This window comes from Lindgomyces ingoldianus (assembly GCF_010093535.1).
Source record: "Lindgomyces ingoldianus strain ATCC 200398 unplaced genomic scaffold BDR25scaffold_22, whole genome shotgun sequence".
Lineage (NCBI taxonomy): Eukaryota > Fungi > Ascomycota > Dothideomycetes > Pleosporales > Lindgomycetaceae > Lindgomyces > Lindgomyces ingoldianus.
Genome location: NW_022985183.1, coordinates 726442 through 748829, shown reverse-complemented (window position 1 = coordinate 748829; position 22388 = coordinate 726442). Strand labels below are relative to the sequence as shown.

The window sequence follows — 22388 nt, the reverse complement described above, 5'->3', positions numbered from 1 at the left end:
CCTAGAACCCGAGTGACCGAGTAGGGGGCTCGATCGTTGGTCCGTCGTTTGAATTACTGGGTTAAGGAAGGGTGCTTTGGAGGAAGGTGCCTTGGATGGAGATGAGATTGGTGCCAGATTAGATAGAGCGATGCAGAGGGTAACAAAACGAGCGAGTTGCAGGAGAGCAGGGCGATCATCTGTACGACAAACGTTGGGAAAAATGACACGAGATATGCCACGGCGATGAGCGGGTGGTGTGAGATTTAAAACTTCCAGACTTCTGGCTTTTGGTAATGGTGGGGTGGATTAAGCGCGAGAAGGGAGCAAGGATTGAATGTCGCTTGTAGCGAACGAATCTGGGTCAAAAGTTCATTGTATAAGAGTGTTGACTACCTCCCTGAGATGCGATACATTCCGATTGGATAGCTAGGTGAGTTGAGGTGTTGGTGCGTTGTCAGTAGGTTGAGTACCTTGCTGAGAACATCAAGAATTAAGATTAGTGAGTATGCTCCCTTTTGACGCGAAATGCTGGATATGAATCTGTAACACATAATCAAAAAGGCTCATTATGCGGACTATCAGTATTTATGAAGCTTGGTTGTATTTATGCCTATATCCATTTCCCGTTGACGATTTCTTTCATGCATGATACCAAGACCGTCCACTTCAATGAACACGTTGAAGCGGGAACTGGATGCTTCGTGAAGCCATACACCCTCGGTCGAGAAATTCAGATCCGGAATCCCTTCATCTAGTCAGCATTTGTGACCTTCCATCTCTCATCCCAGACCCACTAGGTCTTGGGGCCAGTCCCGGAAGCCTACCCCAACTCCATCCCAACCTATCAGTGTCCCTCCTCTATCGGCTTGCGCTCCAGACACCTTTCAGGAAGCCGTCCTTCTGCGTCAATCGGTTGAGTGAATCATCGCTCTCGCCCATGGCGCGCACGAATCCGCAGAGGGCGTATGTCTGGTTCTCGCCGGTGTAACGTCCGTTCTCGTCAACCTTGCCAATGCTGATTTGGACCGAAGCGTGGTCTTTCGCTTTGATGATGCGGCCGGTCGCACTGCACTTGCGGGGGACGTAGCTAGAAACCACCGTTAGCGAAATGATTCCTTTATAGAGTTACCAGGGATTAGCGGTGGTGGAGCGGCCAGGAAATGTCTATATAGGAAAGTTGGATGCGAGGAGAGGAAGCCTTACAGATCTACAAGCTCACCACGTTCGTTCTCCATGATTGTCGATGGATTTGATGTAAAGCCGGGTGGTGTGTGCGGGAAAATGGCGTCGTGGAGGTTCTCGTCAGTGGTTTTCGAACGCCTTGGGAATTTCGGGAGTGGGCTCGCTTGCGGCGATAGATTTTCCGTGCCGAAACGCCAGAACCTATTAGCACTAGCGCCAGGAACGAGTGTCGTGGGTGCTTGCCTCCGTCGTCCTCTTTCGCCTCAGAGTCCCAACAAGCCTCGACCACATTTCTCTCGTCTCTCATCGAATATTCTGTGCACATTTCTTAATGGACCTAAATCACAGCAACTTCCCTTCTCTGCCCTCTCGAAAGCCGCCTATCTCCTATGGGAAAATGGTGGGCTCACCAAATGCGAAACGTGACTCCGCAAAACCAACAACAGATAAATCCGCTTTCCATGCGTCTCTCGATTCCCTTCCTGACGAGCTTCTTCTGCATATTCTTGGATATTTGCCGGCTCTTAATCAAGAGAACTTCCAGTTACCAACCCTGCTCAGCTTGTCACTTACCAGCCGGCGTCTTCATGCCATCATCGTAGAAAAGCTTTACACCGGATATGATAGCTTTTTTGCACATCCATACCTATTCTTGCGCACACTAGTGTGTAACCCGAGGGCTGCAGAGACCGTCAAATCTTTTTCGATGAACTATGGCCGTGGGGTGCATCGGAACCGCAAGCCATACCTCCCAGCCATATCCGATCGCAAATTGATCAAGTCTGGATTTAAGAGCCTCGATATTCCATCGTGGAAAGCCTGGGCCACCGATTGCAACGCCGATGACTGCGACCAAGAGACTCTATACGCTGCCATCCTAATGCGGACGCCTAATCTCCGGACTCTTACTGTGGACGACGGGAAAGTCCCGTATCAAACCCCAAAGTGGATTGAACTTCTGAGACAGTCTGTCAGTGGGAATTCATTTGGTCGAGTACATCAATTTACCCATCTAAATACCGTCCAAATTAGGGTTAAGCACATGGGCATGCGCGTTATGTTGCCTTTATTTAAACTACCTTCCCTCCGTATCTTGGCTGTAAGCACCTTAGTCGAGACTGGATTTGTGAAGGACCATGAGCTCGGGACCTGGAAGCCTATAAAATGGACTGTCCCGAATCGCACAAGCCCGATTGAAGTGCTTACTCTTTCAAGCTGCTTTATGGATACCGGGGTCCTCGCATCCATGGTCACTGCCTGCCAACATTTAAAGAAGTTTAGCTACCATCATGACGAGTCCCCGTGGTTATGGAACAACGAAGAAGGGCTCCTATGGCATAATGGCGATGATAGTATCCCTCGAGCTCGCCTACATTATCCCTGCCTTACTTCAGCGCTAAATCACCACCGTGATTCCATCGAGACCATTGGACTGTATAATGATGTCTATGGGCCAGTGCAGCTTTACCCTGGTTTTGGAATGCTGGGTGACTTTCGAAGCTGTGCAAAGTTAACGCACATAACGGCACCACTACGAGCTTTCATCAATGTTCTCAACGGGGCTGGTGAAACAATCATCGATAGGCTACCAGCATCTATCACGGAGATTTGCCTTATCGTCGAATATAGGGACCGGCTAAGAGAGAGTATTCCAGCTCTCGAGCACCTAGCAACATACCACCGCGATTACCTTCCCCTGTTACGTCATCTTCGCATCGAGAACCTGTCCCCTTCTAGGGTCGCAAATGACCTGAAACGTATCCTCGAATCACTTTCCAATTCTGGAATTACGCTTACAATGCAAAATAACCCAGACTTTTCAGACCACGTAATGGACGATTCTCCCGATTCATCCGCTAGTTCTTCCGAGCTCATTGAAAGTGAGTCAGACGAAGAATAACAGTCTGCCAGTCACCCGTCCATTACAATACGGCCACTCGGACCCTTTGTGAACATCCTATCTAAAACTATTGGAACGGAACACAGCAGGTTTTCTAGAGCTCTTTATGACATCAGATAGGCTTTCCTGGGGGATCATGGTAAAAATATCCTAATAGGGATGTAGAAGCTCGGCCGCCATCCGCAGTCACATTCTCGACGTGACATTTTTTACTTCCAGCCCTCATCCGGCCAGACTTCCACTGTCAACAGATTTTCATCGGCAAATCGCCTTGAGAGAATCTCCCTATGAACAGAAAGATCTTCAATACTGAAGTTAAGAGATCCAGGCTCCATCGGGAACTCCCCACAGCTGCACACCATTGCAACTGGGCAACATCCCTATGAACATAATTTTCCCGCTATGAGATTCAACATGGTATTCTAAGAGCAGAAATCCCCTCATTCTCTTCTGCATCGTTGTTGCCAAAGGCCCAACATGCTTTTCCGGAAGATAGTTAAAACCCCGGCCGCGGATCATGAACACTTACTAGAGGTGGAACCAGGAGTGCATATAATGCCCACAGTTGTTTCGACCTTGGTCTATATGAGGAATAAATATCTGTACGATGATACGGACAATCCAACCAAATTGTTCTGTAAAGACCATCCTCTCAACGATAGACCGCGCGATCCTTGTTTGCTGCAAACTTCCCCTCTTATTATTATTATTTGCCTGAGTCAAGCGGAGAACTTCACATTCCTCCCTCTTTACCCTATAAGCAAACAACAACACTTTTCCGTATCAAAATTCTTCCCTTTGCATCGATGACAGATTCGAAGATCTCCTCCAACGAATGACCAGAGCAGGCCGAGCAGCTCTTCCAAGCGCAACTACAAATGGAACCTAATGAAACACTTGACACAGGATATGTCATCGCCAGTAGAAATGGCACTGACAAAATGTTCAGCAAGAAGTTCATGGCTTAATTCAATCCAGTCGGCCAAGTTGGTAGCCTGCGAACGAATGCCGAACACCACAACCGCGCATAGGAACTTGCGCTGCCAGTCCGTCTTAGCATACACACCACGCTTTCTCCGATCCTCAGCATGCGCTCACGGAGAACATTAGGACGAGGCTCTAGACTAACCAGCTTTCGCAAAGGCGCGAAAGGAGGGGCTCGCGACTCCGCCAGATCCGAGAATAGTGCGGGAAATCACCCAAATCGTATGAGTAATTGTATCTAAAAATATTTACAATGTAGTAATTAGAATTTCCAGAAATTACTGAAGTCAGCTCTAGGCGCTTGGGAAGGGTTTGAAGAGGCTGTTGTGGTTAGAACAGAATATTCTTCGACTCTCTAGCATAGACAACCTCCATACCGCTAACCTGCGTCCACTCCTGAGGATATTACAAGAAAGCCCTTGCGGGTACCTTGTGAAGATATTAAAACATCGCACGATGTATATAAAGCAGTTCTTAGAAATCTAAGAAACTAGACGCCTTAGTTGTATCTCGAAGTGTAATAAAAAGCTAGGGATATTTAGTAAGGGGTCTAGGTAAACACGGCATCAGGTGTACAGCAGTCTTAGGACTGGAGGTTAATGTGACTAGAGTAATCGCGCAAGTAGCAGGTTAAATATTAACAACACTAATTAGAAGGCATTATAAGCAACAATCTCAAGCATTGCTTAGTAAAGGGGCAGAAATGATATAGACGAGAGAGGCAGCCATGGCATCTGGCTTAATTCCCTTAATTCCCGGTTTTGTATTTCGTGAAAAATAGTAAGTGTCAGTTATAACACAAGATTCCCCCAGACATTTTATTCTCATTCTGTGTTTGTTCTTCTATGGTCTTATATAGTGGATTAAATACATGCCACATTTTAGGTACTAGATATTTACACGTTGTACGCCTGATCTCACTAATATTAACTAGTACAGCATTTCCCCTTAAACCAACTTATAGCAGCATTTAGCAGGATTAAATCCATGTGCGTTGCATTTTGCTGATAGAAGCAAACAAGCCCATACGCGATCTGCAATGCGTACTTTTGGTAGAAGGAGATTGTTTTGAACTTGTGAAAACATAGGGCATCTTCTAATATATATGTTCTACAATTGAGCTAGCAAGAATGTTGTGAAAGAGTTGCAAGTTTTGTAGCTCTTGATTTAAACGTGACTTCCTTTGAGTCTATATACTTATAGACGTATAGCTCGTTATTACCGCCTTTAGTAACTCGCATCTCATATACGTCAGCGCTTAGTTAGCGTACCTTGCTGAGATCTGACGCACCTTTTGTCGCGGTATAGGTGCCAGGTAATAATAGTTTCAGATTCTGCTTGGCTGCACTTAGGCGAGGATAGAAGGGCGGAAATCCCACATAGAACGAGTCTTCTCATATAATGAGCTGTAATTTAGTACTAGGTTGAGAACACTCGCTACTGTTTTGAGGTGCAGTTCTTAATGTGAGAATACTGCCCTCCAAAAAAACATTACTAACCATTTTATAGCGAAGCGCGGCGTATTATCGTACTCGCGCGTAATTCGCAATTCCGTGACAGGATTATCAAAAAGCTCAAGATATAGATGGCCAAAACCAAGGGATAAGCAGAGGCCCTTTGGGTTCTGTCACTTTTTCCTAAGGTTTGCGTGAGTCACCCTATATGGGTGTAAGGAGCCTAGTAACTGGAGTGCGTTGTTGTGGGCGAGCGGAATGTACGGCGACACCTAGATGGCGTTTTCGAGGGTCCTGACAGTGGTTCTATGCCCACTTCATTGTAGTTATGGAGGGCTCAGCTAATGGATCTTGGGTTGTTGGGCTTGATTGAGGTTGTGAGTGTTACGTAGTATATATAGAGCTTGGCGCTCAGCAGATGCGACATGCTGGAGCATTCTTCAATGCTGCCAAATTAAGCGGGAGCGTGCTGGTGAACAGGTATTCGCCTGTGGCAAACGCAAACAACATTCACACCGCCCATATCCTTCACTATAAGTGGTGAATGCCTCCATGTATGAAGACAGTAAGCTAAAAGTCACACCCCCAATACCCGAAATCAACGAGGATCACAAAACTAGTATATAAATGAAGTGAATTGTGAAGGGAATATGATTGCATTATTGTCTGTGGACAAATCGCCTGGCCATATGAGAATGAAAGACGAAACTCTCTAGAGAATCGATCATTTGATTACCAAAAGCCTATCCCTCTGAACTGTGTGTGTGTTAAAGCGCCATGTTTGGTAGAGAGCTAGTCGCCGGAACGGAAACACCTTCCTGAGAGAAAAACGCCACCAATAGAAGTCCACTCCAAGAGACAGACAGATCTAGACAGACCCAGAGAATACCGCGAGTCCATATACCAGTGTACCAGTCCAGTCCGGAAACGCCAATTGATCCGCCATTCCATGCCATTCCATGCCAGGGTATACCTATTGCCATGTTCATATCCATCTAATGCCACCCGAACCTAACGGAAACGCGAACCAAGCCGCGCTATGCATACGCATATGCATATGCAGATGTGGAGGAAAGTGCCCAGGCAGAGGCATAGTGCAGAGGAAAAGTGTAGGACGGGGGGTTGTTATACATACTTTTACAGTAAAAGAGAGTGAAAAGTTCTTGAAAAGTTCTTGAAAAGTTCTTGGAGAGAAGAAAAAGCCTTGAATTGCTAGTCCCTCAGTGACCTGCAGCCGAGAAAAAGAAATGCCATTAGTAAGATTTCAGTAAGTCTAAATGCTGGGGTAATGATGTGCTGAAATGAAATGCTGAATGTGACGTGATAAATGTAAATGCTGATACAGGGAACACTAGGGATATCAAATCGACTCGCGCATGAACCTACCCCGAAACTTGACGCCACCTGTATGTCGACGGACATGAGCAGCGCGAGCTACCTTAGTCTCGACAGCGGTGGGTGCCGTGACGGTGATGCGCTGGGTGACCGTTACGGTGACAATGCCGTCAGGTTGCTGGGTTGGCTGCGCGCCAGGTCGTTGTGTCAGAGTTGGGATGTTGATGGAGGTCCCATTGGACGGGACGGCGATGCTGGTCTGGAGAGCAGGCTGCGAGGCTGCGGGGTTTCCGCCGGAGACCGTCGGCTTGGAGTTGAAGACATCACCAAGCTCGCCTTTGATGGGGTCGGTCATGATGGCAGTTCGTGAGGCGAAGTCTTTGACGGCAACTGACATAGCGTCCTGCTGCGGCCCAAGGGCGAACTTGGCATTGGCAGCGTCCTGCTTGATAGTGTCGACAACATCAACGTCCATGCAAGTCGTGTAGTATTCGTCTTTGCCATTAGGCAGCACATCCACCTTTCCGGGGCTAGTCGGCCACTGCCAGACCCAATACAGCGTATAGGTCTTACCAGTCGCAGTATCCTTTGGAAGCGCTACGTTTGTCTCACAGAATAGAGGGTAGTTGCCTGGTCCGTCTGAGACTTGGCCTAGGGCGAAGTTGGGATCAGAGGTCTTGCGCTGCTTTGAGATGGGTGTGTCGTTGGTTTCGTAGCAGCGGCCGTCGTCGAAATCGTTTGCGCCGAGAAGGACACCACGCTTATCGCCACCAGAGCCGTCCTTGGTCCATTGGAGAACAGTGGCGATCTTCTCGTTCTCGCTTGGTTGGGTGGTACCATAGACGAATATCGTACCTCCTTTCTCTGGCTTACCGACCTGCGGGCTTGGGGCTGTGACGTGTCCATTCTCCATATACCTCAGCGCCATGAATCCACCGGGAACCGCTTGAAGACGCGGGTACTTGTCGTTCTGCTTCTGCGCCCGCTGCGACGGGTGACAGAGCAAGTTGGTCGCATTGATAAATGGCGGCTGTTGCTGAAGTGGGGGGTTGAGGAAATTGTTGGAGTCGCCAGTGAAGCCTGGATCCGTCTTCGACACAAAACCGCGTGGATAGCCATATTCACCAACATATTTGCCTTGATCATTGATGTTGCGAAGTTGTTCCACCCAGGTGTGTCCGTTAACGACTGGGCAGGCAGCTAAGACCACGACGAGGGCCGTGAGAGAGAGAACCATTTCGGCGGTTGGTGTAGGTAAGCAGATGCACTCGTTGCGAGAACTTTCGCAGTGTCCTGAAATTGGCCTGCCAAGAAGACACCTCTTGATGCAATGATGATAGAGGGTAGTAGTTTGTTTGCGGCGTACAAGTATTTGTCGATGTTTACGCTGCAGTATTTGTCGTGCGAAAATGAAGTAATCGAAGAGAGGAAGAGTATAGTGGAAGAGAAAGTCGTGAAAAAAAAAAGGATGAGGTTGTCTTGGCAACTCTCCTAGTGCACAATGTCAAATTGCACGTGATGTCGTCCTTCACCTGGAAAGCGAGCATGCCATTATTCAAAGACAGCACACCGGCGTGGGTCTTTGTGTGCACAACCTGTATTTGCAATAGAAGAGAGAGCGCGGGCAATGTACCACAGTCACCGGGGTAGCGGCAGCCTTTTATCAAGCGGGTGAATAGTGGTGAGACGGATGCCCAGCGCAACCAAATAATTCCTTGTGGCAGATCTCTGGAGACGTTGTAGGAGCCAATGAAGATGGCGCGAAAAACAACGTCGAAACCGAAACGCCACATCGCTCGCGCGCATTTAAGCTTTTGAGCCTGATGTATGGTGTTGGATCTGTGTTTCGAAGTGAACCTACGATGTAGCCGCCTGCACATCTTCCCGAGCCCGATTTATCGCACAGGCGTTTGCAGCCCTACCACGCCGATATCGATGAAGGGAATACGAGATAGAGACGCTGTCTTCACAGCAGCAAGTGCAAACACCACATCCTGCGCTGTGAGGAAAAGTTGAGTCTCACCGCATACCTAGTAGCTGGACCAGCGGGACAGGATTTTGGAATGGCACGGGAATTATTTTTCCTAGAAGGCATGGAGAGATGTTGCGACAATCCGGGCGGCAGGCTTCCATTGACTCCGCGTGCACATGGGCATATTGAGAAATACAACGGATCGCACCGGACACGTCACGACAGGCGCAAAGAGTCGCAAACAGCACACGATGGTGGGTCGATGTAGCAAAGACGTGCGGAAACGAGGCTTGCACCACGCGTCGACAGGTGGTCGTGTGCCGTTGAGGCGCTTCGAGAAAAGAGAGGAGGTTGAAGTGAGGTGGAGGTCGGTCGTCTACACTTGGCCAGTTGTTTCAGATCCGTGCGGGCGTCGGTAGCCACTGGCGGCGAGGGCTTTTCGCTACAGCATTGCCGAACGAATTTGATAGGCGCGCATTGCATGACACGCGGCGAGAGCATTGTCCATCCTCTCCAATTTGACGCCCGGATAGTCTCTAAATTTGACAATGGGGAGATCGCTCATGCCATGGATAAATTCCTCCACAATGTTTGCCAAAAGCTTTGGAGAATCTAGGCCTGAGTCGCGCATTCAGGAATATTTGCCTCCCGTCGGAGCACGACAAGGTAAACTGGGCCGAGTGCGTCAAATTCTGCCTCTACCTGGTCGTCCAGTATCATCGTCGCTAGCATGTGCCCCGTGCCACTTTATCTGGGGAAATTGCGCAAGTGTGACTAGAATATTTGAGACTGAGGGGCCAAACCCAACGTCGGTGAATTGATCTTCTGTACAAGGTTTGGGTTGTCCAGACCTTTGTAGCGCAAAGCGCCATGAAATGAGAATAAGGGAACACGGGTCGGGCTCATAACTGAAGATGTACTCCAAGCGAAAGGGGAAACAAATCTATCGCACCAAGGAAACAAATCCGAAGTATATACTAGTGTAGTGTGCCTGAAAAATTAGGGCTTCAAGTAAGGCTCTGGTTCCCAAGTACGCTCAGTCGAGTTCAGATTCCTCCATCGGATATGCATCGCTCTCACTTCCATCGCTATCGTTGTCTGATTCGGAGTCCTACTACGAGCGAAATATTAGCCTCTATTCTATCCGTGGCTCGTGAAGTAGGTGTTTAAATCACACGTACCTCGCCGTTTATCCCACACGTATTTCTGAGTTCTGGCAGGTCAAATGTTTGAGGTGGCAGCCCGTCAAGTCCAACGTCTTTCGGCGCCGTAATGATTCCAAATTCCACTATCCCACAGAAGCTATCCCGCTCGCTCTTTCCGTAGAACCCAACAATCACTTCGTGTGAAGCAGGCTCTAATCTAATAACGTTGGTGTGCCCGTTGCGGTTGAGCTCTCCTCGGGTTGTGCGGTTCGACAATGTCATTCGAACTCCGTCCATCACAGTGGAGCCCTCCCCGCCGCGGTTGACTTCAATCCTTTTAATGTTGACATTAGGTGGCAAATCGATCTCTTCTGAAGCATGTCCTCCGAAACTGTGCTCCCGCCCGTGGCGCCTCATCGGGCCCCAGTGGCTCACATGGCCGTCATCGTACTTTACTACTCCGCCATCCCATAGGCAGCCAACACGGAGATCGATAGATGTGGCTCGATGAAGGTTGCCATCTGATCCCTTCTCTTTCAGAAGTTGAGCCCACTCGTACAAATTTCGGTCTGGGTTGCTCTCAACCCCATCAGCGTATACTGAACGTTTGAATAGTCGCATCTTACTACCAGGGATGCGAATGAAGGACTTCATAGCGAGAAGCTTCCACACATCGTTTATCGTCTGCTCTTTGCCATTGAAACCGAGAACCTTCAAAGAAAGAGGTTCTGATCGATCGAATCGAGCCTCAAGCACCTCCTGGGTGAACCGAAGCTCAGGTGATGGTTCAGCGACAGATGGATTGTCTTCTACCGTATCGTTGAACGATATTTGAGCAATACCCACTGGGCAGTGGATATGCAGGACAGAATTAAGCTCCTCATCACCGACGTACTCAGGCTCCGCCAAGGGTCCAACATTCCGAAGTTGAGCCCCTAGGATCCGGTCAGAGGGCAGGCGGAAGTGAGGCATATTACGGAAGTTGAGGGCGTCGCTAATATTCCACCGGGCATTGTTAGGTGTCTCGTCTGTCACAATGACACCCTTTTTCTTGAGGCGGCCACAGAAAGCAGTCTCGGGAAGGAAATTCTTCGGCCAATCTTGAGCATAGCCGCGCTCCATAATGCCAGGCCGATGAGGAGATCCAAATGCATGCCCAACTTCGTGTAGGTGGGCGCCTTGTCCGATTGTACAAGCCTCCCACATCGTTGTGCACTCCCCATTGTCGTTTCCCACCTTGTCTCCTGGTATCTTGACATCGGTCAAACAGCTCGTCACCTCTTCCACGAATCGTGGCCAAGAGTAGGTTAGATGACTTCCAAACATGCCCAACGAGATACCACTAGGGTTGTGGCATCCGAGCGCAGCGTGTCCGAGGATCAGGTCTTGAGTGATCGAATAATGGGAATCCAAGATTAGGCCTGCGACAATAGGATGTGCAGAAGAAGTAAAGGGGCCTCCGGCTTCTTTGAGTGCATCGGTGAACCAGTTGAATAAGTCGTCCTTGCGTTGAGCGGAGGGGTTTTGCTGGGCAAGGTCGGCATCTCGGATCTCCTTTGTCGTCTTTGATGAGCGGATAACATGAATCTTTGCTGTAGCTCTATAGCACGGATTAGAACTCTGAAGCTCCAACGTACGAAAGGAACGGAGGACATGGGGGAATGTCTCCACTCTTAAACTGAAGAACAAAGAATACAGATCACCTCTTATGCCTTCTAACTAGTGTCAAGGAGGCGTAATGCTGCAAGCTTTTGAAGCATCTATAAGAAATGGCTTACCGCATAGCACCTTCGTTGTTCAACGAATCATCATATCGAGCATTGAGAAATTCACGGCTGACGGTGTCGGCCGCCCATTCCTCATCCAGCCGAAACGTACGTCGTCCAAGGCCTTTCAAACGCAAGTCTTCAGCGGTCATGGCTTGCCACATGTAGGCCGTCATTCGAAACTTAGCGATAGCAGCATCTAAATCGGAGTGAGCTGAGGAGAATCCACCACGCTTATTTGGTGGGCAATCGATTAGGAGGGGAGAGTCTTTGGCAACCATTATAGCAAGATGGAGTGGGGGGTACTGCAGCAATGGGATGTAGGTGAGGTTGATCTGGAAGGTAATTTGTTCCATCTCGTTCCGCACATGGGTCATCTGGAGAGTATTGAGTCCGGGGGAGAGCATGACTAGGGCTTTGAAGGAGCCTCCGGCGACCGGCCAAGATTGTTCTGGAAATGCTTCAATTTCATTGACTCCTATAGTTTTGACTGATATTGAATCATCCCCGGCGCCGGGAAATGTACATGGTCCAGTTATGAGCAGACAGCGCTTGTGAAGTCGTCAGGCTATCAAGATTCACATCGGAGGCCAAAGCTTACTTGATGCACAGTCTCTCCATCTGAGACGTTGTTTACGTAGAAATACTTGTTCTGCGCCATTTCTGCAAGGTCAAGCGGAGCAGTTGAGAATTTTGACGGGCCTGAAGAGAGAAATTAAGAGACGAACGGGGGAGAGGGATGCAAGATTTAAAATCGATTGGTGAGACTCTGACTAACAATCGGGTCTTGGTAAGAGAGAAGTGATGAAGGTCTAGTAAGTTGCAGATTTTTAAAAGAGACACAAAAGACAACACTGTCTTATTTAACGTCGACGTCGAGTTTGATGAGCTCAGGCAGCTGCACTGAATGGGTTAGCGGCTAGGCTGAGGCGGTGTTGACTGAAACTCGAACAAGGGGTTCGGATTGCATGGTTCCAACACCGTCGTTATCGGAGATAAGTTTCACAGGAAGACCGAATTCTGATACCACGTGCAATGGAGGTGGAAGAATCACATGATTGAATTCGAAAAGGGTGGATGGGGAATGCAAGCTTGATAATTGCTGCCATAGTATACAAACCTCGAGAGCCCTGTCGAAAGTCCTCATATTAGGGCCATCCCTAATCAGGTTAGGTCGACTATCGCCTTGGCATGTATTTCCGCCGCCACAGCTTCTCCATCTTCGCTGCTTCAGAACACCTCCATCTCCGCCACCTTCACCCAATCTATATATACTCTTCGTCGCGGAAAGCTTGCGCGAACGCTTTGCGCTTTATACACCATGGCTAACTATCTCGCATCCATCTTCGGCACCGAGCAAGACAAGGTACGTCTGGTCGCAGCCCGTGGCGCTCTCCATAGCTAACGCTTTCGCCTCCAGGTCAACTGCAGTTTCTACTACAAGATTGGCGCTTGCAGGCACGGTGACCGCTGTTCCCGCAAGCATGTCAAGCCCTCATACTCCCAAACCATCCTCATGCCGAACCTCTACCAGAATCCCGCCTATGATCCCAAGAACAAGATGAATCCAAGTCAGATGCAGAACCACTTCGACGCGTTCTACGAGGACATCTGGTGCGAGATGATCGAGAAGTATGGCTTAGTTGAGGAAGTTGTCGTCTGCGATAACAACAACGATCGTAAGTTCCTCCTTCCCCTTCCCCTCATTCACCTCAAACGCTTAGCAAATCCCTGTGACAGACCTCATCGGCAACGTCTACGTGCGTTTCAAATACGAAGAAGACGCGCAGAAAGCTTGCGACGGACTCAACTCACGCTGGTACGCCGGCCGTCCTATCTACTGCGAACTCTCCCCCGTCACCGACTTCCGCGAGGCGTGTTGCCGTCTCAATTCTGGTGAAGGCTGCGTACGTGGCGGGTTCTGTAACTTCATTCATCGCAAGGAGGCGACGCCGCAGTTGGAGCGCGAGCTCGATATGGGCACCCGCAAGTGGCTGCAAGACCGTGGACGTGATCCCAGAAGCATGTCCAAGAGCCCGACGCCACCGCCTGCTGGTGCTACCCGGAGGTATTAGTATCGATATGAATTCCCTGATCGCTTGCGGAACGTGTGCTCACGCCAACATTAGGAATGACGGGGATAAGTCTGAGATTAGCGAGACAATCGTGGAGTCCATTGAGGTGGATCCTGATGAGGGTGAGACGGAGGCCGACTTCTGAATCCTGGGCTAGGTTTTTGATAACACTACCACTACCATTTCATCATGTACATGGCCAGCGGCGGCGCTTCGGTGTTGGTTTTTGTGAATGAACGGAACACTCAGCTTTTGTGGTGGATACCAAAATGGAATGGCAATGTCTGTCTCTCTGGTGCATCGCGCACAGAATATGGCATTTGCATCATGTATACTAAATCGGATCAGATACCTAAGTATCTTGGTGTGCTAGGACCAATATAGCAACACCCTCAATCGGATATATCCCCTCCAGTCGTGTGGTATATACAGAGAATTGTGCCTGCTGCTGTTTCCTTTTCCAGCCTAGGCTTTCCAAAACGCCAATTGTGTGGGCATGCAAAAACCTACCCTACCCATTCACCTAGTAACCAACCCTCCATTAATCCCCCTAAATTACCCCCCTTCCCTTCAACCAAAGCACAACAATCACAATCCCTGCCACAAGCCCCATAAATACCAGCCAAAAAATCCAACACATGCACGTTCGCTTGCTTTTCTTCTTACGCTGTTGCTCTAGCCACGATTCTCTGTGAGAGCCGTCAGCGGTGACTATGGTCCAGAATTTGAAAGCCGAGGGCGGGCGACCAGATAGGCCAAGGGTTAGGGTGGAGGGGTTGTGAAGGTGGCGGATGGGATGGGAGTGGGAGTTGGGGGGGGATTTGGGGCAGGGGAAGAAAGCGGTAGGCGGGGATCGTGGGGGGGATGGGTGGTGCTCTGGAAGATGTTTGGAATGTGTTGAAGGTGTTCGGTTGGATTTATAAGAGATTGTTGGTGAGGCCGGCTCGGACTGTATCTCTATCTCCACCTCCATCTCTTTGTTGAACTCCAGAGGTGTTGTGGCTACAATTATTGGCGATTTCCTGGCGCTTACGGTGCTGGTGCAAGGAGAACTAAGAGGCGAAGGAAGAGGTGTGACGTACGAGTGCTTGAGCTCCGATCTCTGTGCTGCTTCTTCGTCCAGGTGAACGGCGACGCTGAAGCGTCGCCAGAATGCGGGATCGCGCACCATAGCCATTGCGAAGGATTTAATCTGAAATGGCCTGTCTTCCTTCCTTCGCTACTCCTTGGCGAAGTTACTGGTCTAAGGCGGAGTCGAGTGATCGAATGGGCAGTCGTTGGTGGGTTCAGGTTGCTGGCGATGAAGTAGGGTGGGATGGAATATGCTGCGAGTTTGGACTTGCTTCGGAGGCTGAGATCTCGCACGTCTGGCTGTCTTTCTTATAAGGAGTGTCGATGGTAGGTGGTTTGAAAGAAGTCACACGCCGTGCGAGAGACAGAAGTGTGTCGTTTATGATTGTCTTTGCGGGGAATTCAGCACCGTCCAAGGGGTTCGATAGTCAGCTGGCCCGGTATCTTGACGACAATTGGAATAGGCGTTTATCTCGCAATGTCGCACTGGTCTTCGAATCCAATGATTGGAAGCGAATGACTTGACGATAGAAGCGAAATTGAGGTAAAAAGGAATGCTAGTTCCTTGGTTTGGAGTCGTACTGTAGGGAGGAACGAGAAAATTAATGAAGACTATTAGTAGCGAGCGACAGAGTTGGTAGGTATGCAAGATAGAGAGAGCAGCCCTTCAAGGCGCGTCTAGAGAAAGGACGAAGAGAGTGAACGTTGGGGAAATATAAACAATCACGGTGTCCTGCTGCGATACTTATTTAACCCCTATTTGATGCTACACATCCTAGCCATCATCTAAAACCATGATCCCCACCAGTCAAGCAATCCATTTCATTCAACCAAATTCACCATAGTAGGGTAACAGAGTGCTGGATCTCAGGCACTCGGAGGATATGAAGAGTGAGGGATGTGTTTCGTGCCACAGACTGCACGAGGACGGAAGCGGCCCCTGCCAACGGCCTTCATCTGTTACCGCACCAATCACGATGCTGTGCTGCCGGAACTACGTTGTGGCTCCCCTGTGATTTACCGATGACGGCCACGCAGATGAAGAGCAACATATTCGCCGAAATTAACTCGGGCTAGGTTTGCAGATGCAGGCTGGAAACACGATCGGCGAATTATTGTGACAAGGGGCAATATTGCAGATGTGCATCGAGTCCGAGACCTGCGTAACAAGTACAAGAGGGTACCTGAAGCCAGCAGCGGGACCTGTGGACAGCCCGCACAGTTACCGCTCGCAGAGGAAACGATAATGTAAGGGGGCGGAGGACAGACAAAGATGCAGCTCTATCAAAGCGCCTGCATTGCCGTTGAATCTCTGCCACGTTTCGAAACGCCGCTAACCATGTATCGCTAATGGCTCCAACCCAGCTTCGATTTCGTTGGGTCTCTTCCTTAACGGCTACTCTCCACCCCTGCTCTTCCTATCACTATCGTCATCACAAGCTCAGCAAAACAAGAAATTCTCTTTCATGCCTCACGAGGAGCCGTTGCCTTTTTGGCTAGTGAATGTGCCGAGGGACCAGTGGCCGAAGGAATGTCCAGAGTTTTTGAAGGAGTGCGGTGAGAAGGATCGGAGCATCATTGGCACTCCAGATGCGGAGTACAAGCGGTTGTCGTGGGATGAGGTCACGGAAATCACTAGTACGACGCTGAATTCGACATTGTTGTTCAATTCGGGGTTCGGGTTTGACACTTTATCATAGGGATTAATCGAGTTGACAAGTTCCACCGCGTTCCTTCCGATCTGAGGAGATATCGGCAGTACACGCACCGGCTGATCAAGGAGTATGGGTCGATAATGAATTTCATTGTCAATGAGAGGCTGCAGTGGAAGACCATGGCGCCAAAAGGCCGGCCATTCGAGTTTGAAGGTGCGGTGAGTTGCTGATGGTCAGGGCTCCCACTAACCTTGAACAGAGGATATCAAGGTCTTGTACAACGACTGGCCCTACGGCGTGGACGAGAAGATCATCCATCTTGTCATCTGGACTAAATTCGACCTAGAAGAGGCCCCGAATTCAGATGACTTGACCCCGGAGGCACGAAAGGGAATTGAGGACTATATCCAGCAGACATTCTGCTCAAAGGCCCAGCCTGATCATGTAATTTGGTTCAAGAATTGGCGCTCGCTCAAATCGGTGCACGCCGTTGAGCACTTCCATGTCATGCTCTACGATCCAGATCCCGAATTCGTCAAGACCATCACCCATGGTGATGTTCCGATGGCCTCGAGGGTGTCATAAATTTCCTGGGGTCCACGAATTTCACTATTACCAAGAGCATTGGCGATTGGAGTATATACTATAGACGCGGGATGAAAATAATAAACATCGGGATTTTGGGCAGCTTGAACCTGCTTTCTTGCTTTTGACGACTTTCGCAAGGATAGTTCAGCAATTTCCCGTTGCCCAAGCGTCGGCGATCTGCACCTGACGATCCATGCTCCAGCATTTAGCAAATTACTGTGCTCGAGATCTGGTTGGTGGGGAGCCATGTGGCAAGATGCCATGGAAAGTTGGGTTTCCGTCGTCATTGAAGCCAGAAGATGATGGCTCCGGGTCCCTCAACATGCACATGGCTAGATGTGGCGCATAGTGGCGTCAGCTCAACCGTTGACCATTGCGATCAGCCTGTTGACGTTGATGCAAGCGAGCCCGAGGTGAAAGCCAGTTTTCCACCCCCTCCCAAGTCAGCTGCAGGAGTCAATGTGTGAATGTCGTGTCGCGTGTGGGCAGGAACAATAATAGGCGCATGAGAGTCGCCAATTCTTTGTTGGTGGGTCGATGGGCTGCTCGTCTGGGGAAGAGCTAGATAAAGCGGTGAAGTCGGGCTTGGCGGTCTGTGGCCCAAAAAAGTTTCGTGAACCTGGAGCGCAGCGCACGCACCACGGCCGACCAGGGGGATTGACAGTGGGAGAAGAAGGCGACAAGTGAATTGCACGCCTTTCTCCACCATCAATTCACTCTCGCCGCTTCTCCCCCCTCCCCGCGAAGCCTCCTTCCTGTGTTTGCTGTCTCGTCAATTGCCCCGTCCCTGCCGTCGGCCCACTGAAGACGGTCTCCGTCTGGATAGCACGACTCTTTAGCCCGACAAGAGGCATTTTGTAAGCCAAGCTGGCACTGCATACTGTTTACATGCACTCGCTGAACGTCTGCAGGGCCTTTTCCCGCGATTCGCCGCGCCGTCTGCAACCCCGTGTACTCTCGGAGTTCAGTCCTTTATACAAGGCAGCGGCACAGCCACCCCGCGTAACCCCATGAATACACTCCTCTGAGGGTCTCGCGACACCACTGCGCTGAATCAACTTCAGTCTCTTGCACCATGTTTGGCTTTTTGACCTCGCGCTGGCAGAGTGCTAGCAAGCCCGAGCATACCAGACCGGGTTGGTATGACCGCCATGTTGCGCCTATCTTGCTATCCATTGCGAAGAAAGCGTGCACGCACCCCATACATACCATCGTTACAATTGCCTTTCTAGCCAGCTATTCATACTTGGGAGTACTAGACAAGGGCCTCTTGGAGCGGAACACAGATACGGCAGCCGGGAGAGTAGACTTCAACACGTTACTGGCTGGGAGCAAGAGGTTGAGGGTTGGGGAAGAGACGGCGTGGAAGTGGGAGCTGGAGGAGACAAGCCCAGGTACCAAAGCACAGCAGGTAGGTCAAGAACACGATAGACAGGCACTAGGCTATAGCATAAAGCTAACCTGTGCAGGAGATTGCCCTCATTACTCTGGTCTTTCCCGAATCGAGCTCCATCAACTCCGCACCTTCTCAAAATGTCGTGCCAGGCAACACGTCTGCCCAGCTCCTTCCAAGCTCATCGAGCTCCTTCTCGACAATATCCCACGACACCTCGCTAGCCTTCTCGCTTCCCTTTGCCGATGCTCCTGGGTTTCTCGTAGCCATGCAGGAGATTTCGGCCCCCGAGGATGCATCCGAATCGCACGGCTCAGACGAGGAGGGCACGCGGGAGGAGAAGAAGTGGATAATGAAGGCAGCGAAGAGTGGGAATACGTCAGGAGGCGTCCGTAATTGGGCAAGAGAGTCTTGGACGTCATTTGTTGACCTCCTCAAGGTATGCTGGGCTCCTAACATGGGCACGAAATAACGTCTAACTTGAGTATAGAATGCTGAAACGGGAGACATCATCATCATGGCCATGGGCTACTTGGCCATGCACTTGACTTTCGTCTCCTTATTCCTTGCCATGCGTCGACTTGGATCTAACTTCTGGCTTGCGGCCACCGTCTTGTTCCAATCAGCTTTCGCATTTCTCTTCGCACTGCTTGTGACTGTCTATCTCGATGTTCCTATCAACATGGTTCTTCTCTCTGAAGGGTTGCCTTTCCTGGTGGTCATCATTGGATTCGAAAAGCCCATCGTTTTGACCAAGGCTGTGCTTTCCGCTTCCATGGATGCTCGACGGAACTCGGAAGGAGGCAGCGGCGAGGCCCTGACCATCCAGAGCGCAGTCCAGACTGCTATCAAACAGACTGGATGGGAGATTGTGCGAGACTACTTCTTCGAGATCCTTATCCTCGTCGCTGGAGCCATGTCTGGGATTCAAGGAGGCCTTCGGCAGTTTTGCTTCCTCGGCGCCTGGATCCTGCTGTTTGATGCGCTTATGCTCCTCACGTTCTTCACTTCGATTCTCACCATCAAACTGGAAATAAACCGGATCAAGCGTCACGTGGCTCTTCGCAAGGCTCTCGAAGATGATGGCATTAGTCGTAATGTCGCCGAGAACTATGCCTCGAGCAACGATTGGCCCAATGCTGGAGGTGTGAACTCCCGAACTCGCACAACAACCGTACTCGGCAAGAAAATTACTGTTCCCAAGTTCAAGGTCTTGATGGTAGCTGGTTTCGTTCTGGTGAACATCTTAAACTTGGCCACCCTTCGATTTGGCATCTCAACCTCCAAAGTCTCTCGCCTTCCAGGTGTGGGCACAGCGCCTCCTCTCGATCCCTTCAAAGTCGCTGGAAGTGGGTTAGACTCGATCCTCGAGCAGGCTAAGGCGGTTACGACGTCCACAATTGTCACCATCTTGATGCCAATTAAGTACGAATTAGAGTATCCTTCTGTCCATTATGCCGAGCCGCCAACCTCAGACCACAAATTGCAATTCGGCAGCACCATGAGCGGCCGTGTCGTCGATGGGATTCTAAAGAGTCTAGACGACCCCGTCTTAGGCAAATGGATTGTTGTTGCACTTGCCTTGAGTGTCGTGCTAAATGGGTATCTCTTCAACGCAGCTCGATGGAGTATCAAAGAGCCACATAAGCCTCTGGAACCCCCGACTGCCGCAGAGATCCAGGATGGTGCTCCACCCACCCCTGCTATTGGAATCCCCCATCAACATATGCCGTCACCACCAATCACGCCTGGCCCGGAACAGCAAGCAGGCCGTGGAACAATCCAGCCGCTCTCCCAAATCATTACGCAAACTCCCGCTGCACAGCCTCAACTTCTCCAGCCCGCTGAGATCGAAATCCCACTCACAGAGGAACAAAAGAAACCGAACCGGTCGATGGAGATTCTGGAACAAATGTTGAAGGAGAAAAAGGCACATCACATGACAGATGAGGAGCTGATTGACCTCTCAGTAAAAGGGAAGATCCCTGGATATGCGTTGGAGAAGACGCTCGGCGACAAGACTCGTGCTGTCAAAATACGTCGTGGTGTTGTCTCGCGTACACACGCTACCCGCGAAACATCAACGATGCTCGAGAAATCTAAGCTTCCATACGAGGGCTACAACTACGATCTTGTCCACGGTGCTTGCTGCGAGAATGTCGTCGGTTACCTCCCTCTTCCCGTCGGTGTCGCAGGCCCCTTGATGGTCGATGGTCAGAACTACTTCCTTCCCATGGCAACCACTGAGGGTGTATTAGTTGCCAGTACATCCCGCGGTGCCAAAGCTATCAATGCCGGCGGAGGTGCCGTCACAGTTCTCACGCACGATGGCATGACGCGCGGCCCCTGTATCGGCTTCGACAACCTCACTCGCGCCGGCGCCGCAAAGATCTGGCTCGATTCAGAAGAAGGTCAACGAACGATGAAAAACGCATTCAACTCCACGTCTCGCTTCGCGCGTCTGCAGTCCATGAAGACCGCCATCGCGGGCACCAATTTGTATGTTAGGTTTAAGACTACTACCGGGGATGCCATGGGTATGAACATGATTTCCAAAGGCGTCGAACACGCCCTCAGCGTCATGTCCACTGAAGCGGGTTTCGACGACATGAACATCATCACCGTTTCGGGGAACTACTGCACGGACAAAAAAGCCGCCGCTATTAACTGGATCGACGGGCGCGGGAAAGGTGTTGTCGCTGAAGCCATCATCCCTGGTCATATTGTTAAATCCGTATTGAAGTGTGATGTCGAGTCGCTGGTGCAGATGAACATTAGTAAGAACTATATTGGGAGCGCGATGGCGGGCGCGTTGGGTGGATTTAATGCTCATGCAGCGAATATTGTGGCAGCAATCTTTTTGGCGACGGGACAGGATCCCGCGCAGGTGGTTGAGAGTGCGAATTGTATCACAATTATGAAGAAGTAGGTTTCCTTTCTCCCCCTTCACTCTCTCCCCTTCCACATCTCGCTTAGATATCTGGATTTCCTCCGAGCGAATTCTCTAACAATTCCCCCAGCGTAAATAACAACCTCCAAATCTCCGTCTCAATGCCCAGCATCGAAGTCGGCACCATTGGTGGCGGCACAATCCTCGAACCACAATCAGCTATGCTAGACCTTCTGGGCGTACGCGGCGCTCACCAGATGTCTCCTGGCGATAATGCGCGCCAGCTAGCGCGCGTGATTGCCGCGGCTACGCTCGCGGGCGAGTTGTCACTAAACGCGGCGTTGTGTGCGGGACATCTGGTAAAGGCGCATATGGCGCATAATAGGAGTCAGGTGCCGAGCAGAGCGCCGACGCCCGCTCCACAAACGCCTGTGGGGGCGCAGACACCTGTGGGGAGTGCATTAGGGAGTGTGAGAGAGGGTGTGAGGGACGGGGTATTGCCGAGGCGGTGATATGGGTATTAGAAATACACCGGTTAGAAGACTTGAGAATAGTGAGAGGGAAGGGAATTAGAAAGAGACATAAATGTCTTAGAGAGTGGTGGTAATATTTGGTATCCTTACTTCATTCAGCGAACAGATCCTAGCCATGAGTGGATAGGTTTCAGCGTAGGTGTTAGTGGGCAGGCGGAGTGAAGTTGGAGACAGGCACTCGCCTTTTCAGAGGCGATGAAAGGACGAGACTTTGCGTCCGGTCTGGTCGGATTGGGCTAGGTTTGGGCTGTATACATACCATTCCTAACATGTGTTTGAAAAATTATGGACATACATACGTATATACATACCCACAGAGAGGGCGAGTATGTACGCAAGGCAAAGGCAAGAAGGCATATATAGGCGTTTCTAAGCATAACCTTGAGCGCGAGCGTAGAAATTGAGCTTCTTTCATTTGTGTCCCATAGTTGAAAGTCAATAAGTCTGTCTGTCAGCACACAAC

The 22388-nt window shown here is 50.2% G+C and overlaps 9 protein-coding genes across 9 annotated transcripts; 4 read left to right on the top strand and 5 right to left on the bottom strand.

The window, feature by feature from the left end:
* Positions 1 to 620: 620 nt before the first annotated feature.
* Positions 621 to 1277, bottom strand: BDR25DRAFT_304663 (ribosomal protein S21e). The gene is made up of 2 exons (XM_033690259.1): positions 1186 to 1277; positions 621 to 1069 (listed from the first exon to the last, which is right to left on the bottom strand). Exons 1-2 carry the CDS (start codon positions 1215 to 1217, stop codon positions 841 to 843), a joined length of 261 nt encoding a protein of 86 aa, XP_033546008.1. The 5' UTR covers positions 1218 to 1277; the 3' UTR covers positions 621 to 840.
* Positions 1278 to 1627: 350 nt separating this feature from the next.
* Positions 1628 to 2764, top strand: BDR25DRAFT_162059 (uncharacterized protein; the record flags this gene model as incomplete). Its single annotated transcript, XM_033684054.1, has 2 exons — positions 1628 to 1728; positions 1792 to 2764. Coding segments are annotated over 2 exons (1074 nt in total), but the record flags the coding sequence as incomplete, so codon positions are not given.
* A 434-nt stretch (positions 2765 to 3198) lies between these two features.
* On the bottom strand, positions 3199 to 6595 carry BDR25DRAFT_356942 (uncharacterized protein; the record flags this gene model as incomplete). Its single annotated transcript, XM_033695732.1, has 21 exons — positions 3199 to 3232; positions 3278 to 3415; positions 3453 to 3588; positions 3628 to 3737; positions 3839 to 3936; positions 3967 to 4104; positions 4131 to 4222; positions 4264 to 4369; positions 5068 to 5169; positions 5227 to 5289; positions 5320 to 5395; positions 5428 to 5481; positions 5548 to 5672; positions 5706 to 5774; positions 5819 to 5838; positions 5928 to 5990; positions 6019 to 6050; positions 6086 to 6214; positions 6260 to 6294; positions 6339 to 6475; positions 6514 to 6595. The coding sequence occupies 21 exons, from the start codon at positions 6593 to 6595 to the stop codon at positions 3199 to 3201; spliced, it is 1839 nt and encodes a 612-aa protein (XP_033546006.1).
* Positions 6596 to 6771: 176 nt separating this feature from the next.
* Positions 6772 to 8274, bottom strand: BDR25DRAFT_51495 (uncharacterized protein). The gene has a single exon (XM_033698691.1). The coding sequence runs from the start codon at positions 8072 to 8074 to the stop codon at positions 6863 to 6865; it is 1212 nt and encodes a 403-aa protein (XP_033546005.1). The 5' UTR covers positions 8075 to 8274; the 3' UTR covers positions 6772 to 6862.
* A 1284-nt stretch (positions 8275 to 9558) lies between these two features.
* BDR25DRAFT_264372 (metallopeptidase) lies at positions 9559 to 12146 on the bottom strand. The gene is made up of 3 exons (XM_033686864.1): positions 11733 to 12146; positions 9991 to 11554; positions 9559 to 9923 (listed from the first exon to the last, which is right to left on the bottom strand). The coding sequence occupies exons 1-3, from the start codon at positions 12125 to 12127 to the stop codon at positions 9921 to 9923; spliced, it is 1962 nt and encodes a 653-aa protein (XP_033546004.1). The 5' UTR covers positions 12128 to 12146; the 3' UTR covers positions 9559 to 9920.
* An 808-nt stretch (positions 12147 to 12954) lies between these two features.
* Positions 12955 to 14189, top strand: BDR25DRAFT_289379 (RNA-binding domain-containing protein). Its single transcript, XM_033688449.1, has 3 exons — positions 12955 to 13086; positions 13141 to 13399; positions 13461 to 14189. The coding sequence occupies exons 1-3, from the start codon at positions 13042 to 13044 to the stop codon at positions 13793 to 13795; spliced, it is 639 nt and encodes a 212-aa protein (XP_033546003.1). The 5' UTR covers positions 12955 to 13041; the 3' UTR covers positions 13796 to 14189.
* Positions 14190 to 14204: 15 nt separating this feature from the next.
* BDR25DRAFT_372351 (uncharacterized protein) lies at positions 14205 to 14972 on the bottom strand (the record flags this gene model as incomplete). The annotated part of the gene is made up of 1 exon (XM_033697223.1): positions 14205 to 14972. One exon carries the CDS (start codon positions 14970 to 14972, stop codon positions 14346 to 14348), a length of 627 nt encoding a protein of 208 aa, XP_033546002.1. The 3' UTR covers positions 14205 to 14345.
* Positions 14973 to 16276: 1304 nt separating this feature from the next.
* On the top strand, positions 16277 to 17205 carry BDR25DRAFT_264366 (uncharacterized protein). The gene is made up of 3 exons (XM_033686863.1): positions 16277 to 16504; positions 16567 to 16734; positions 16781 to 17205. The coding sequence occupies exons 1-3, from the start codon at positions 16333 to 16335 to the stop codon at positions 17104 to 17106; spliced, it is 666 nt and encodes a 221-aa protein (XP_033546001.1). The 5' UTR covers positions 16277 to 16332; the 3' UTR covers positions 17107 to 17205.
* A 546-nt stretch (positions 17206 to 17751) lies between these two features.
* Positions 17752 to 22330, top strand: BDR25DRAFT_264363 (3-hydroxy-3-methylglutaryl-coenzyme A reductase). Its single transcript, XM_033686862.1, has 5 exons — positions 17752 to 17966; positions 18021 to 18520; positions 18579 to 18941; positions 18993 to 21427; positions 21523 to 22330. Exons 2-5 carry the CDS (start codon positions 18185 to 18187, stop codon positions 21902 to 21904), a joined length of 3516 nt encoding a protein of 1171 aa, XP_033546000.1. The 5' UTR covers positions 17752 to 17966; positions 18021 to 18184; the 3' UTR covers positions 21905 to 22330.
* Positions 22331 to 22388: the final 58 nt, after the last annotated feature.

Coding starts and splice junctions, on each gene's coding strand:
- BDR25DRAFT_304663 (XM_033690259.1), bottom strand. CDS start 1,217: ATGGAGAACGAACGTGGTGAGCTTGTAGATCT. Junction 1,070..1,185: donor CGTGGTGAGCTTGTAGATCT/GTAAGGCTTCCT, acceptor GGTGGTTTCTAG/CTACGTCCCCCGCAAGTGCA.
- BDR25DRAFT_51495 (XM_033698691.1), bottom strand. CDS start 8,074: ATGGTTCTCTCTCTCACGGCCCTCGTCGTGGTCTTAGCTGCCTGCCCA.
- BDR25DRAFT_264372 (XM_033686864.1), bottom strand. CDS start 12,127: ATGCTCTCCCCCGGACTCAATACTCTCCAGATGACCCATGTGCGGAAC. Junction 11,555..11,732: donor AACAACGAAGGTGCTATGCG/GTAAGCCATTTC, acceptor TCCGTGCTATAG/AGCTACAGCAAAGATTCATG.
- BDR25DRAFT_289379 (XM_033688449.1), top strand. CDS start 13,042: ATGGCTAACTATCTCGCATCCATCTTCGGCACCGAGCAAGACAAG. Junction 13,087..13,140: donor TCGGCACCGAGCAAGACAAG/GTACGTCTGGTC, acceptor TTTCGCCTCCAG/GTCAACTGCAGTTTCTACTA. Junction 13,400..13,460: donor CTGCGATAACAACAACGATC/GTAAGTTCCTCC, acceptor TCCCTGTGACAG/ACCTCATCGGCAACGTCTAC.
- BDR25DRAFT_264366 (XM_033686863.1), top strand. CDS start 16,333: ATGCCTCACGAGGAGCCGTTGCCTTTTTGGCTAGTGAATGTGCCGAGG. Junction 16,505..16,566: donor TGAGGTCACGGAAATCACTA/GTACGACGCTGA, acceptor ACTTTATCATAG/GGATTAATCGAGTTGACAAG. Junction 16,735..16,780: donor CCGGCCATTCGAGTTTGAAG/GTGCGGTGAGTT, acceptor AACCTTGAACAG/AGGATATCAAGGTCTTGTAC.
- BDR25DRAFT_264363 (XM_033686862.1), top strand. CDS start 18,185: ATGTTTGGCTTTTTGACCTCGCGCTGGCAGAGTGCTAGCAAGCCCGAG. Junction 18,521..18,578: donor CAGGTACCAAAGCACAGCAG/GTAGGTCAAGAA, acceptor TAACCTGTGCAG/GAGATTGCCCTCATTACTCT. Junction 21,428..21,522: donor TGTATCACAATTATGAAGAA/GTAGGTTTCCTT, acceptor CAATTCCCCCAG/CGTAAATAACAACCTCCAAA.